The sequence below is a fragment of the Vitis riparia genome, chromosome 5, assembly GCF_004353265.1.
Source record: "Vitis riparia cultivar Riparia Gloire de Montpellier isolate 1030 chromosome 5, EGFV_Vit.rip_1.0, whole genome shotgun sequence".
NCBI lineage: Eukaryota > Viridiplantae > Streptophyta > Magnoliopsida > Vitales > Vitaceae > Vitis > Vitis riparia.
This window is the reverse complement of record NC_048435.1, coordinates 12,921,863-12,935,710: the sequence shown is the minus strand read 5'-3', so window position 1 is coordinate 12,935,710 and position 13,848 is coordinate 12,921,863. Positions and strand designations below refer to the sequence as shown.

The following is a 13,848-nucleotide window of genomic DNA, read 5'->3' as shown; positions in this document are numbered from 1 at the left end:
AAAAATTAAAATTAAAACCAATTAAATCAAGTGCACAAGGAAATGAAAAAAGGTCACTCGTTATAGTGTAAAGTGTAATACTTGAAAGAAAATAGTAAAAGTCAAGACAAGAGTGATAAATTATATTTGTATCTATCAAAACTCCTTTTGCATCCACCCATTTAATGGAATTTTTTAAGACATAAATGCTCCATGTTAAAATCCCTAAAGTACTCTTCAATACGAAAATATTCGGCTGTCTAATACTAGACATTTATCCCCTGTTTGAAGTTCTAAAGTCGAACATATACTCTAAGTTTGGATATTAAGAACCGTACATTGCAAGAGTGTTCGACATTCTAGGACTAGACATAGCTATGATGTTCAACTTTCTAGGTCTCGACACCACAAGTTGTGTTTTGTTTTTTTTTTGTTTCTCTATTTACACTACATCTTTCCATGATTTCTCATTTATAAATCACTTCTAAATTCTTCCTAATTCCTTTTAAACCATTTCAACAAGTTCCTTTTGCCAAAAATTATATATGAATAAGTTCTAAAAGATATTCGTATCATATGTTATATGGATTCAAATAAAATGTATAAAAGAAAATTTAAATTAACTATAAGTATACCTGTAATAATTCTCTAATATTAAATAACTTTCGAACAAGATGATTTAAAGTTAGCATTAATCACCATAGAGAAATTGGTTGAAAGAAAAGGGAGGAAGAAGACGGCTGAAAGAGTCAATGAAAATGATGTTTTTGGGTATTTTTGAAATTATAGGGTGTATATGTGAATAAGTTTTTTATTTTTTGGTGGTATTTAAATAGGATAGACCAAAAGTATTGAATTTTGATAATTATATCTACAGGGACTTAATGGGAAACCGAAGAACGACAGACAGAATGGCAGCCAAAGTTTTAACAATTTGATCACTCTGATTTTGAATCAAGAATTTCTAAATATAGAGACGTGTCGTGCCTCATTTTACCTTCATCTCTCTTCAAACCCTAGACCTCTCTATTCCTCAACTACCACTTCTCGTAGCGGTACGTTTCACGATTCGAGTCCCTCCAATTTTCCGTTTAGTTGCTAAAAAACAGTGGCGTTGTGCTTTAACCTTTGTTTAGGAGGAAGGGAACAATAGGCGTTTATTCGAGTTCTTAGTATACGTCCAACTTTTTGATCGGTTTACGCTTAGGTTTTTTCTTTCTTTTTTTCTTCAAATTTTCTTTTGTAATTAAATCAACGGTAGGTGCTGATTTGAGATTTTGCTTTATTTTGTCTCTCTCGTGTGTGTTTTTTTCTTTGTTTTTTGTTTTTGTGCTCTTTGGCTTTCTGGGCAATCAAAACGGAGGGCTATCCTTTTGTAGTTGTCGCTCGTGAAGTTTCAAACGATTTCATTATCGAATTGCTTTTACGTGTTATCTGGCTCTCGATTCATATTTATTTACTTTCTTTCCGTTTGGTTTCTGAGAGACGATTGGAAAAGCAAAGATAATTTTTTATTTTTTTGTTAATTGGGAGCTGAAATTTAATCTCTGTACTCAGCGGCTTATTGAACTACTAGGATTAGATTCAATTCGGTTGAGTGTTTCATTTTGGTTTCTTTTCTTACAAACCGAAAGGACGGTTGGGTAATGATTTAGTGGTTTGTTTGAATTCAGCTTTTCTATATATAAATATTTGGTAATTATGGCGAGGAAGATGCTTATTGATGGGGAGCTGAGCAAGCCTAATGAAGAGGAGACCCATTATGACTTTGATTTGTTTGTTATTGGGGCTGGAAGTGGTGGCGTTCGTGCTGCCAGGTTTTCAGCGAATTTTGGGGCTAAGGTATCATTTTGGAGAATTATAAAAAAATCATGGTTTTAGCTGTTATTTTTGAAATCCAAATTAATTATTGATATTGATTATCAAAAAATCATTATGCTACTTTTTAATAGAATCTACTTGCCGTTTTAATTGGCTTTGTTTGTTTGAGTTTCTGGTACTTAGATAACATTAATTCACCAAACTATTTTGTTTTGTCATGCAACATCACTTCCACCCTCTGATTGAGTGTTAGCTGTGTTATATTCTCCATTTTTTCTTGTAAAATGACATCTGTTTTCTTTTCCCAAAAATAAAACAATGAAAAGGATCCGAAAATATATTTGGTATTCCATTTTTTAATGTTGTTTGAATTTTTTTTCTTCCAAAATGGATCCTTTTCAGAAAATCTGAAAAGGTTGGTGGTTTTGTTTTTAAAAAACGAAGCACCTCAACAATTGAGAAGTACACAAAATGAATATGTTTGTTTCCTCATTTTTTGAAAATGAATTTTTTTTCCATTTATTGTTTTTTCATTTCGACAGCCAAACAAGCCCTTAGCTTTTCGGTAATATTGATTATATTTTTCTTTCCTTTTTGTAACATTTCAAATTGATAGCTAATTTTCTTCTGACTATTTTGAAAACTATCCTGCAAGGTTGCAATCTGTGAGCTTCCCTTTCACCCAGTCAGCTCAGAAGTAATTGGAGGGGTTGGTGGCACGTAAGTTTATCATAACTTTAATTATATGGCCCCTTAAGAATGGATTCTAGCAATTCAGAGAGAAGTAATTTGTCTAAGTACTCTGGTTGTGCCCCATAGATGATCTTTAATATATTCTTAATGCTAATAACACATAGAAAAAGAAAAATAATTTATATCACAAAATCGCAAAAGATTGTTTTTGTTTCCTTTTTTCTATTGACAAAAGAACCAATTAAAATGTATTTGTGATTTTGAATGATGAACATTAACATAATGGCATATGGAGGTTTTTTTGTAGTATTTCTGTTTGTTAGATGTTGAATTAGTAATGATGGTTATTACAAATGAAATTCTGAAACTAAAATTTCATATTGTCATGACGTCTCACATCTGGGTTTGCAGGTGTGTTATCCGTGGTTGTGTTCCTAAAAAGATTTTGGTGTATGGAGCATCTTTTAGAGGTGAAATTGAGGTGAGAGTTTGTTTGATCTGTTTCAGAAACATATGATATAAATCCACAATAATTTATCCAAAAAAAATAACCATTTCTTTCTTGGATTTTGGTTCTAAAGAGGAACATTTTAAGAAAATATCTTAGCTAGAAGTATTTAGTTTTGGTCAATTTATCAAATTTTAACTAGAAATGAATTTACTAAATAAAGAAAAATAGGTCTAGGAAAACTCATCCAGTGGAGACCTTTTCATTTGCTAATGTCTTTATAACATGCCCATTTGCTCACAATATTATTGTGGCAACCAAATATAATCAATTGAAGTTGCCTCAGAAAGCATAAGATGGAACTAAATTTATTTTCCGTAGACCTTCATTGTTGTTATCCCCTCCTTTCTCATGTTTGTACTACTTTTCCATGCACTTTTCATGCGATAGTAATTTATATTTAAGATTTTCCTTGTCATAAGGTTTCTGACATTATCTGATACGTAATGTATGTATGTTTTGTAGGATGCCAAGAATTATGGGTGGGAATTGAATGACAAAGTGGACTTTAACTGGAAAAAACTTTTACATAAGAAGGTCTGTTCTAATTTCTCTATTCCACCTCCATGCATGTGACATTTTCATTTATGGTATCACACAACTCAGCTGGCACAATTCAGTGTTACATTTATTCAATAAATGCTTTTAACAAAACTCTAATCTAGTGAAAATTTAAAATAAGGAAATTGATGTGGGGTGAGTCCTCTCATCAAATGTAGTCTTCAAACCACTGGCATAGAGTATGTAAATTTACATAAAACAAGCAAGATACCTGGACCCAATATCAATATGTAGAAGGTTGTCAATCTGGTATTCTTTAATTCAAATACCAATTAATCGGGTTGAACATCATAATGTTTAGCATTGCAATTGGTTATGAAAAATGGGACCACATCAATATCCATTTTCTCTTGTCAAACTCTCCTCGGATGCTCATTCTCAATTCACCACTTTGGTAATCCTTTTTAAGATAGAGATGATTCTAGTGCTAATGGAGATGGAGGACATTCATTGGTGAAAAATAAATGGTTTCAATTTTGGTTTTCCTAGTTTTTCTTCTCAAATTGTATTTAGTTCTTTGAGAAAAATCCTTTCCAGGATTACATATGATAGCTGAAGGCAAAAAAGGGGGATATTTTTAGTATATCATGGGGAGAGTCATGAAGTTACTTGTTATCTAAACTCCGATTCTTTCAGGTTAAGATGCTTGAAATGAAGTTATAGATCTTTACACTATGAATGCTATGGTATGGTCCTAACATTAATTGTGATTAGGAAATTTGTGAAGATCAGATATGTTTTGTTAAACTTGCTTAAATGTTGTTTTCACATCTATAATAATTTGATGTGGGATTCTCTTCAGTTTTATGTTTCCTTTTGGGCTTACTGTGCAGACATTTTAATCCTATCATTTGACTGTAATTCAGCTTAACTGGCTGGCTGTTGATTTGCACTCCTTAGGGTTGTGTCTATAGGGTCTGGGTTCACTATACGTGTATAGGCCTTCTGTCTTTTTGTATAGCCCTCCTTGTTTAGCGGAGGTTTTCTCAAATTTTTTTTATTAGGTTTGTACATCTTGGGGAGGACTTCTCATCCTTCTCATGTTTTTCTGTTTTAATACAATTGTTCGTTTCTGATAAAAAAAAAAAGGAGTACAGGACTTCTTGTTGTTTCTGGTTGGGCTTGGCATTTCTGAAGGAAGTGCGCTCAATCTTCATTTAAGTAATTGGTAACTAATTATTGAATCTGCTAGATCTGGACATTTACAGAATTCAATTATACCTGGAATTCTTGGATGCCAGTTCATGAGTTTGGAACAACCAGTGTTAAGCAATTGAAATCTTCTTGTGGGTGTTAGTGGTTTCCATGCAATGCATTTTTTTCTTTCTTTTTGTGGCTTTACAGACAATTTGTTTTTGATTTCTATTTTTTTTAGTTATTCATCACTTTTTTAACAGTTAGTCATGCTAATGAGTTTAAGAATGGGTTTTTTTTCCCTCTTTTTCTGTAATTGCAGACAGAGGAAATAGTCAGGTTAAATGGAATTTACAAGCGGTTACTGACAAATGCTGGGGTGAAACTGTATGAAGGAGAGGGAAAGATTGTTGGTCCTAATGAAGTTGAGGTGACACAACTGGACGGCACTAAGTTGTGTTATTCAGCAAAGCACATATTGATTGCAACTGGTAGTAGGGCTCAACGTCCAACTATTCCAGGGCAGGTAAATTTTTTGATCTTCTTTCCAATATTATTTGAGATTGAATATGGTATACACAATGATTAGTCTAACTGGTTTTGAAATTATGAGTTTAAGATCCTGATTTCAGTCCATTTGAAATGGTAATGAGGATTTGAGTGTTTGCTAATTTTGAAAGGATGCATGAAGAAAATCTTGTTATCTACTTAGCTTGTGCCATGTGGACACATAAAAATCCAGTTGAAGTGGAGCTTAAATCCAGTTGACTCTTTTAGTAAAGAAATATAGCACAAGCTGAAGAGATTGCTCAAGAAGCATGGGTTGTCAAGTCATGCAATTAGATGCTTAGCATGTTTAAGGCGTAGGAAACACCATAATATTTTCTAGCTGAAGAGACTGTAAATTTTGCAAAATCACTATGATCAAATGATTGTGGTTGATCGATATAAAGATTCACATGGACATCATGAAAATCATTGTGATCCCAATTTTTTATGATACAAAAATCTTCGTTTACTAAGAGAAATTTGTCTTCAAAATTTTGATTTGGTGGTGGATTGAGTCCCAATTGCTAATGACAAACACAAGGCAAAATTACGTTGGTCAAGTCATTGCATAACAAAGGGCATATTCTCAGATGAGGATTCTTAGGAACAATAATTCCTATTTGGAGAGAGTTATGAAATTATGTCCTTGCAATCTATAAATGGATTAGAAGGTTTTGAGAAATGGCTATGATGTGTCTCTCTGGGTCAAACTTGTGGATTGCTCTAAGAGCAGCCACATGGCAGCCTTAAATCACCTGATAGGGTCCAAGATTCTAACCCAACTGAAGGCCTGAAAAAATTACCCGAAAGTCTCTCTCTTCTTTCACTCACATACACACACATGCACATCTGTGTTTGAATGGTTCCTACCCTGCCCCTGTTAGGAAAAGGTTCCCTCCGTTACTCTTGTTTGTACTTAATTTTTCTACTTGTGGGAAATGTGACATTGTTCTCTTTGTCTTGGAGTTGGGGCTAATCAACAAATGAACAATTTTTTTTGCTTGAGCTTGAATAACATGTCTTCTATTAGCTAGGAGGGTTAAAGACAGGTAATGAAAGACCTTGTTTCTCTAAGACTTGAAGGTATAGGTAGTCAGGGAAAAGAGAAAAGCCTATTCATCAAACATCTCGGGATCCTATTTTATTGATTCGTCATCAGTCTTAATGCACAAGCCTTAAGCAAGAAACCTTCTTAGCCAATGGGGCGTGACAAGGTCTTTCCGTATGTTAGCTGCAATATAGAGCAGTTTATGAAAACATTCCCTATAAGTTCCTTGGGTATGACCATTGCCACTGAAAACTCTGGCACATCCACCTTATGAAGTTCTTTCAGTGGAATGAAGGCAGATCTAGGGATATCAAAGTTGACACTCTTGGGTTGCCTATATGATGAGGTGTTGCAATGATATGAGATAGGCCCTTATGGGGTGACCTTGTGCAGTCAACACCCAGGAAACTGCTCAGTGTGGTGTGTCTTAATGATGGAGAGGAAATAAAATTATTTATCTTAAAACTTGCAAAAATAGTCCAAAACTTCTTTAGAAAAGGAACAATTCACCTCCAAAAAAGTGTTAAATTTACAGACATTTAGAGGTGGTCACACATTTGAATCACATTCGTGGCATATTCAACATGTGCCAAGCTTGTTAAAGCCATATATTCTTTCTTATGGACTAAGCAAATCAGGGTTGGGGTTAGGGTTTTGGAAAAGCCATGAATTTGCCAAGGAAGAGGGTTCAACTTCTAATCTTTGTCATCGGCATCATCGCTTTCAGCATCATTTATGTTGGTTATTTATAAGAATAGGTGGTGAACATTAGTTATGGGATGGAGAATAGGTGGAGAAGGTTCTTTGAGGTGGAGAAGAAGCTTTTTGAGGTTAGGTTCGACAACATCACATGTTGCCAAAGCCATAGCTCGATACTCAGCTTTGACGCTTGATCTGGCCACTACATCTTGTTTCTTACTCTTCCAGGATATTAAGTTACCTCCAATAAAAACACGATACCCTGAGGTGGAACGCCTATCTGAGGGTGAACCAGTCCAGTCTGCATCTGTGTAACCAACAATTTGGGTATGCCCCTGTCTTCATACAACATACCTTGGCTTGGTGTTCCTTTAATATATAGAAGAATGCGGATCACAGCATCGCAATGGTTGTCACATGGTGACTGTAGAAATTGACTAACCACACTCATAGGAAAAGAGATGTCTAGCCGAGTGATGGTGAGGTAGTTCAGTTTGCCTACAAGTCGTCGATATCTCCCAGGATCTCTTAGAGGCTCCCACTGTCCTGGTACAAGTTTGACATTTGGATCCATAGGAGTGTCAACAGGTTTACATTCTAACATACCCGTTTCTTCCAAGATGTCTAAGGCATACTTCCTTTGTGACATAACCATACTTGAACTGGATTGAGCTATTTCAAGTCCTAGAAAGTACTTGAGTTTGCCCAAGTCTTTGGTTTGAAAGTGGTTGAAAAAGTGTTGCTTTAGTCTTTGGATACCCTCCTGATTACTGCCTGTAATGACATTGTCATCCACATAAACTACCAAATAGATGCACTGGCTCGAAGAGTTATGATGATAGAAAACTGAAGGATCCGCTTCACTCCGAAGCATTCCAAACTCTTGAACAACTGAACTAAAACGCCCAAACCATGCCCGAGGAGACTGTTTCAAGCCATATAGAGAGCGGTGTAACTTGCACACTAAACCAGACTCCCCTTGAGCAACAAAACCAGGTGGTTGCTCCATATACACTTCCTCGAGAAGTTCACCATGAAGGAAAGCATTCTTAATATCCAACTGATAAAGAGGCCAATGACACATAGCTGCCATGGAGAGAAATAAGCGAACAGAAGCAATCTTGGCAACATGAGAGGAGGTGTCACCATAGTCACAACCATAAATATGAGTATAACCTTTAGCAACCAAGCGAGCCTTAAGGCGATTAACCTGACCATCAGGACCAACTTTAACAGTGTAGACCCAATGACATCCAACTGTACCAGGAGGTAAAGAAACAAGATCCCATGTGCCATTGGAGTGCAGAGCAACCATTTCATTAACCATTGCCTGTCACCACCCAGGATGAGAAAGTGCCTCACTAGTGCTCTTAGGAAGAGAAACAGAGGATAAAGTAGAGACAAAGGCAGAATAGGATGAAGATAATCGATGGTAATTCAAAAAATTATAAATAGGATGAGGATTACAAGTAGATTGATTACCTTTCCGAAGAGTAATAGGCAAATGGTCAGTAGATGACAAGGTCGGGGTAGGAGAAATTGGTGAGACAGGAGGTGAGTCATCAGGTAGATCAATTAACTTATTGTTTGTAACACCATAAGTTATTGTCTCATTTGTTCTTGTTCTAGCTTTTTCTACCATGCAGCTTTCATTGAATCATAGTTTATGTGCATTTCATGTTCTCTGTAATATAACCATTGCCCTGTTTGGAATCATATGGTTAATTTTTAAGTGCTTAGCTCTCTTTTATTTCCAACTTCAACTTGGAAAACCAATACAAAATTGATTTGATGAAGAGCTTGAATTTAGTCACTTGCTTTTAAAATGGTTTTTGGTGGTATGAAATTAATCAGTGTTATTTTTATTATTATTACTATTATTATTATTATTATTGTTATTAGTATTATTATTTCTTTACAGTTTATCATCTAACACCTTTCTTGTTATTTGTAATTTTTTTCTTTTAGGAGTTGTCTATTACCTCTGATGAGGCTTTGAGTTTGGATGAGTTGCCCAAGCGTGCTGTAATACTAGGGGGAGGGTGTGTTTCTACCTCTTCATTTTCCCAATGTGCCAAGCTCATCTTATTGGCATGCTCATGTTTTTGGTTGATATTTTTTTCTTGTTCTTTAGGTACATTGCTGTTGAGTTTGCTTCAATATGGAATGGGATGGGTGTTTCTGTAGATCTATTTTTCAGAAAGGAACTTCCATTAAGGTTATGTAGCTCAAGTTTTGATTCCATTTTTTGGCCATAATCCTATTGATCTCCCGAATGATGGTTGTGGGCTTTAAAACTTTATTGGGCTTATCATGTTATGTTTTTGATAAGTCTGATAACCCTCATCATTTAATGCATGATATAGCAAGCTTCAAAAGTATGTCTCCTTGACTAATTGTTTTTTGGTTCCTTGCTACTTGTAATGAGATTGGATGATTGGATATCTAGACTGGCAACCAAATAGTAAAATAACACTGGAGGCAAAGGAAAAAGAAAATTAGGAATTGTTTTTTCCTTGTTATGGACTTACAATTTGTTGAAATCTTTAAGGACCGCTAATCATTATTGACTTATGGCAGTTATATATGCTTAGGATGGATAATTTTTGTTAGGTATAAGTGGTGTGTGGAGCATAATTTTTTTAGTTTTGCTAGGTCAACCCTTTGATAATCACATGGTATAAATGTTGATCATGTCTGATTGTGGCATACATGTGCGTTTATTAAGAATACGTGCTTACCTGATGTTTAGCTTGCAGATAAGCAGAATGGGGGGTGGGGGGTGAGTGGTGGGATTGTATGCTATGAATGTTGGACAACCAATTTTCCTAAAAAATGCTTCAGGTTTTAGGAAAATTTGTTGTCCAACAATGAAGAACAAGTTCGTTCCTTTGTGCTTTCTTGTTGTTTCATTCCTACTAAACTCCCCTGTGCAGACATGCAAACAAACTTTAACTCATATGACAAGTGCTCCTTATCTTGCTGACATATGACAGTTAAAGCTGTACAAGTTTTCTGTTATGTTGTTGGCAGCGGTTAGCTGTTGAAATATATTTCCATACTCCATTTCACTACTTAGGAAGGAAGGAGCTCTGTCCAGGCATTTCTAGGCTATAACCATGATAGTAGTTCTGCTAATATTACCATATCTGGAATTCTTCAAATGCAGAGGTTTTGACGATGAAATGAGGGCAGTAGTCGCAAGAAATCTGGAAGCCAGGGGAATTAATCTGCATCCAAGGACAAATTTATCAGAGGTATTTCTACTTGATTGTGTTAAATCAAATCTGATTTTGGCTATTACATTTCAAGAAGGTTCTGTTTCTAGTTCTTTTAATTTTGTTTTCTTGTTTTGTATGCAACTTGATGCTAACAACAACTCTGGTTCCTTAGTTGGTTAAAACGGAAGATGGAATAAAAGTTATCACAGATCATGGTGAAGAATTGACAGCAGATGTTGTACTTTTTGCCACTGGTAAATCCATACCTTATTTTAATTGTAGAGCTTTCCAATAACGTGTTATGACATATCATTCTTGCATCAGAGATGAACAGCATGTTTGTATTTAGTTTGGCCCCTGGTAGCCTGGTTGGAACATCTTTTCTTACATGAAACAACACTTTTACCTTGCTGAAGGAGCTAACTCTGGCAACTGCATCATTCTCACCCAGTGTCCCAGATGTTTGGTATAAAATAGGCCCATATCATGATTTGAATTAGGATGTTAATGGGTCTCTGTTTTCTCATAAAATGAGGTCCTGTTATGGTTTCATTTAGTTAAACAATCTCTTTTATGGAACCAAATCCTCAAAATATGTTTGATACTCTCTTGGAGTTCAAGGTAGTATGCCCCTTAAAATTTTGGATCAATTTGTATCATCTGGCCATTGGTTGTTGGTGGCACTGCATCTCTTAGGAACTTTATCTACTGTTGGTATGGGATTGTCGGGCCTTGTTGAGTGGCCGGCCTGCTCCATATTTCACATATGGTGGCACCTGGAAAATCTCATTCCTTTTGTGGGCTCTCCAAAATAATGGAGAACAAAAAAATGTAGAAGTTTGGAAGAAATGATTATGAACTCCTCCATGTAATAGGAGTTCCGACTTCTTGTTTCCTCATTCTCAAATTGGTTTTTAAATTTTGAATATGGTTTAATGACAATGCTGGTTGATACCCTTGTTTCCATTAAGTTTCTGGAGGTTCCCAAATCTGCAAGGAAATGTTTTCTGATTAAGTTAGTTGGTTTGTTCCAGTGGAACTTGGGTGGAAGTGAAGAGAGTAATTGTAGAGAGGATGAGTGAGGTTTCAAGGGTGGTAGAAGCTGGTTTGCAGTGGAGGCTAAATCTTTTGGGCTTTTGGTTGAGGTAAAGGGAGGAGAGTTGAATGGGTGCATTTGGGAGAGATGCAGAGGGGTCACATCCTGGATCAACTTTGGAGATGCAAGCTTACATTGTTTGTTGGGTGGAGTTGAGGCCTGTTGCAAGGAGAATGGAGATAGGAAGTAGGCTCTTGCCTGGGAGGAGAGGGGAAGGAAATATAGGCTGGAATGACATGCAAATGAGGCTGGAAGATTCCTTCTCTGCTCTGTTCGGGGCTTAGAGTTGAAAAGATTTTGCATTATTTTTCTAGAAGGGAAGGGACTATTAGGGGGCTGGAACACCCTGGCAGAGAAATTGAGAGGTCTTGGAGTGGAACCCCGTTTGAAGGGGCTAAGCGTCCAATCACCCCAGTAGCTCAGACGAGAGAGAAGGGGGCAGTTTTTGGGTCGTTTTTAGAGGATGCAAAGTCAAAATCTAAAAGGTCAGGAGATTCAGTGTGGTTGGAAGTGGGGGTAAGAGAGATGCAGGGAAGGATGGAACAACTTAATTGTTGCTTGGTGGGTTGGTGGGGTAATTCCTTGGCTCCTATTCTAGAGTTGGACTTTCTTGAGAGGTGGGTGAATCGTCAGTGGTTCCTAAAGGGGAGACTAAGAATTGCAATGTTAGGTAGAGGGCTATTGTTGTTTGAGTTTGAGTCTTTGTGGGAGGCTGAGCAGGTCCATGCCCTAGGCAGAAAGAGGGTTCAGGAAAATTTCTTGTGTTTGGAGAAGTGGACCCGAAGGTGGGGTGTTTTAGGAAGGATTTTCATGCTAACGAGGCTTGGGTTATGGTGTTGGGTCTCCCACTTCATTTGTGGAGTTGTGAGGTGTTCAAAAAGATTGGAGATGGTTGCGGAGGTTTTATTACAGAGGATGAGGATACAATTGGTATGATTGAGCTGCAATGGGCCAGAATCTTGGTGAAGCTGGATGGAAGAAGCTTGCCTAGTTCAGCCCATGTTGCAGTAGGGTCAGGGTGTTTTTCTATTCTTTTGTGATGGGAATTTCCACCATGGTTTGTGCAGGTGGTGTCGTCGTGTGGGAAACATGTGAATGGTGTTTCAGTGGATAGGGAAGAAGGCGAGGGAAGTTCACACGCTACCTGCAGTGGAAGGTCAAAGGAAAGATCAGTATAGGTGGAAGCACAGTGCGGGGTACAGGACGTGTCACCTCCAGGTGATTTCTTGAAGGATGGTGCAACTTTTTCTGCTGCCTGTTCTGCAAGGATGCAGGCTGTGGGGACTGTGAAGCCTGGCGAGGAGGGGAGATCAGGGGGCAACGGTTTGACTAAGGGCAGTAACGTGTCAAGCCGAAGCAATATGGGAGTTTTGGAAAGTGAGTCAGATGATTTGGAAGGTAGGGCGGGCGGTGAGGGTAGGGATGACAATGGGGCGGGTTTTTTTAGGTACCCACCCCTAATGGGATGGGTTTGAGAATTTTTTTTAAACCTGGGGCAGGTTCGGGTATTGTCTTGTTTCGCCTCGCCCCGTTCCACCTCGATTATATATAAAATTAATTTAATTTTTATTTTACGATTTTTAATATATAGATAATAATAAAATACTTTTCAATAAAATCAGTTATAAAAAAATGTTATAATTTAATTATTTAAAAGTAATTTAAAAAAATTTTTAAAAATTAAAAAAAAAAAGTTAAATGGGGCGGGTATGGGAATTTCTCATACCTGCCCCGCCCTGTTTAATTTTTTAAATGGGACGGGGATGAGAATTATTTAGAATAAACGAGGTTGGGTTGTTTGGAGTCCTAGTTGTTGATTGGGTTGGACTCACTTAAGATTGGAGGTAGGAAGAAAGGGGATTTTGGGCCCTTTTATCTGACGAGCCTTGCAATGGGTTGTGAGGGAGAAGGTGGAAAGGAGTTTGGGCCTTTTGAAGTGGGCTTAGAAGGAGGGGGGGGGGGGGTTACTTTTTAAATGACCAAAAGTCTCCAATTGGTGCTCTTTTAGCTAGGGCTCCAAAGAGAGCTAAGCTGGGGATTGAAGGAGAGGAGCTGAGAGATGGTATCCTCGATGGGGCCCTGATGGGACCAATGGAGAAGTTGACTTCGGAGGAGGCTTTTAGGGCGGTGGCCACCGAAAAAGTCCTCTTGTTTGAAGCTTTAAGGTATGGAGATCTCTCTCTTCTCTAGGGGTGTCGGGGATTCTCTTCTTCTTCTACTCCTTTTTGTTTTGACTAGACCTTGGAGATCGGTGGGTCTTTTGGCTTGGGAAGGGTGGAAGACGTTGATAGAGAAGAGAGCATGGTTCAAAGTGTTGATGCCGTCGGGGCTTTTGGTGACTGGGAGTGACTTGTTGGATTGGACGACCAAGGGGGGGGGGGGGGGGGGGAGGAGGTGGGAGTTTTTGTCTTTGCTGGAAGTGGGCGAAAGGAATGAAAGGCTTGTGGTGAAGGGGCTACCGCAGGAAGAGGGGGGGACCGGAGGAGGCTAGGAAGATAGTTGTATGGCGAAGTTTAGCAGATTGCTTGGATTCCCGATA

The 13,848-nt window shown here is 37.5% G+C and overlaps 1 protein-coding gene across 1 annotated transcript in view; it reads left to right on the top strand.

Annotated features, from left to right (window-relative positions):
• The first annotated feature begins 887 nt into the window (after window positions 1-887).
• The window catches only part of LOC117914343 (glutathione reductase, cytosolic), a 30,948-nt gene continuing 17,987 nt past the window's right edge, over window positions 888-13,848 (top strand). Inside the window, exons 1-10 of the mRNA XM_034829645.1 lie at window positions 888-1,034; window positions 1,653-1,821; window positions 2,456-2,520; window positions 2,905-2,974; window positions 3,467-3,538; window positions 5,019-5,222; window positions 8,961-9,034; window positions 9,127-9,210; window positions 10,162-10,249; window positions 10,386-10,467. Coding sequence (XP_034685536.1) covers window positions 1,681-1,821; window positions 2,456-2,520; window positions 2,905-2,974; window positions 3,467-3,538; window positions 5,019-5,222; window positions 8,961-9,034; window positions 9,127-9,210; window positions 10,162-10,249; window positions 10,386-10,467 — 880 coding nt within the window. The 5' untranslated portion in view covers window positions 888-1,034; window positions 1,653-1,680. The remainder of the gene's footprint in view (window positions 1,035-1,652; window positions 1,822-2,455; window positions 2,521-2,904; window positions 2,975-3,466; window positions 3,539-5,018; window positions 5,223-8,960; window positions 9,035-9,126; window positions 9,211-10,161; window positions 10,250-10,385; window positions 10,468-13,848) is intronic.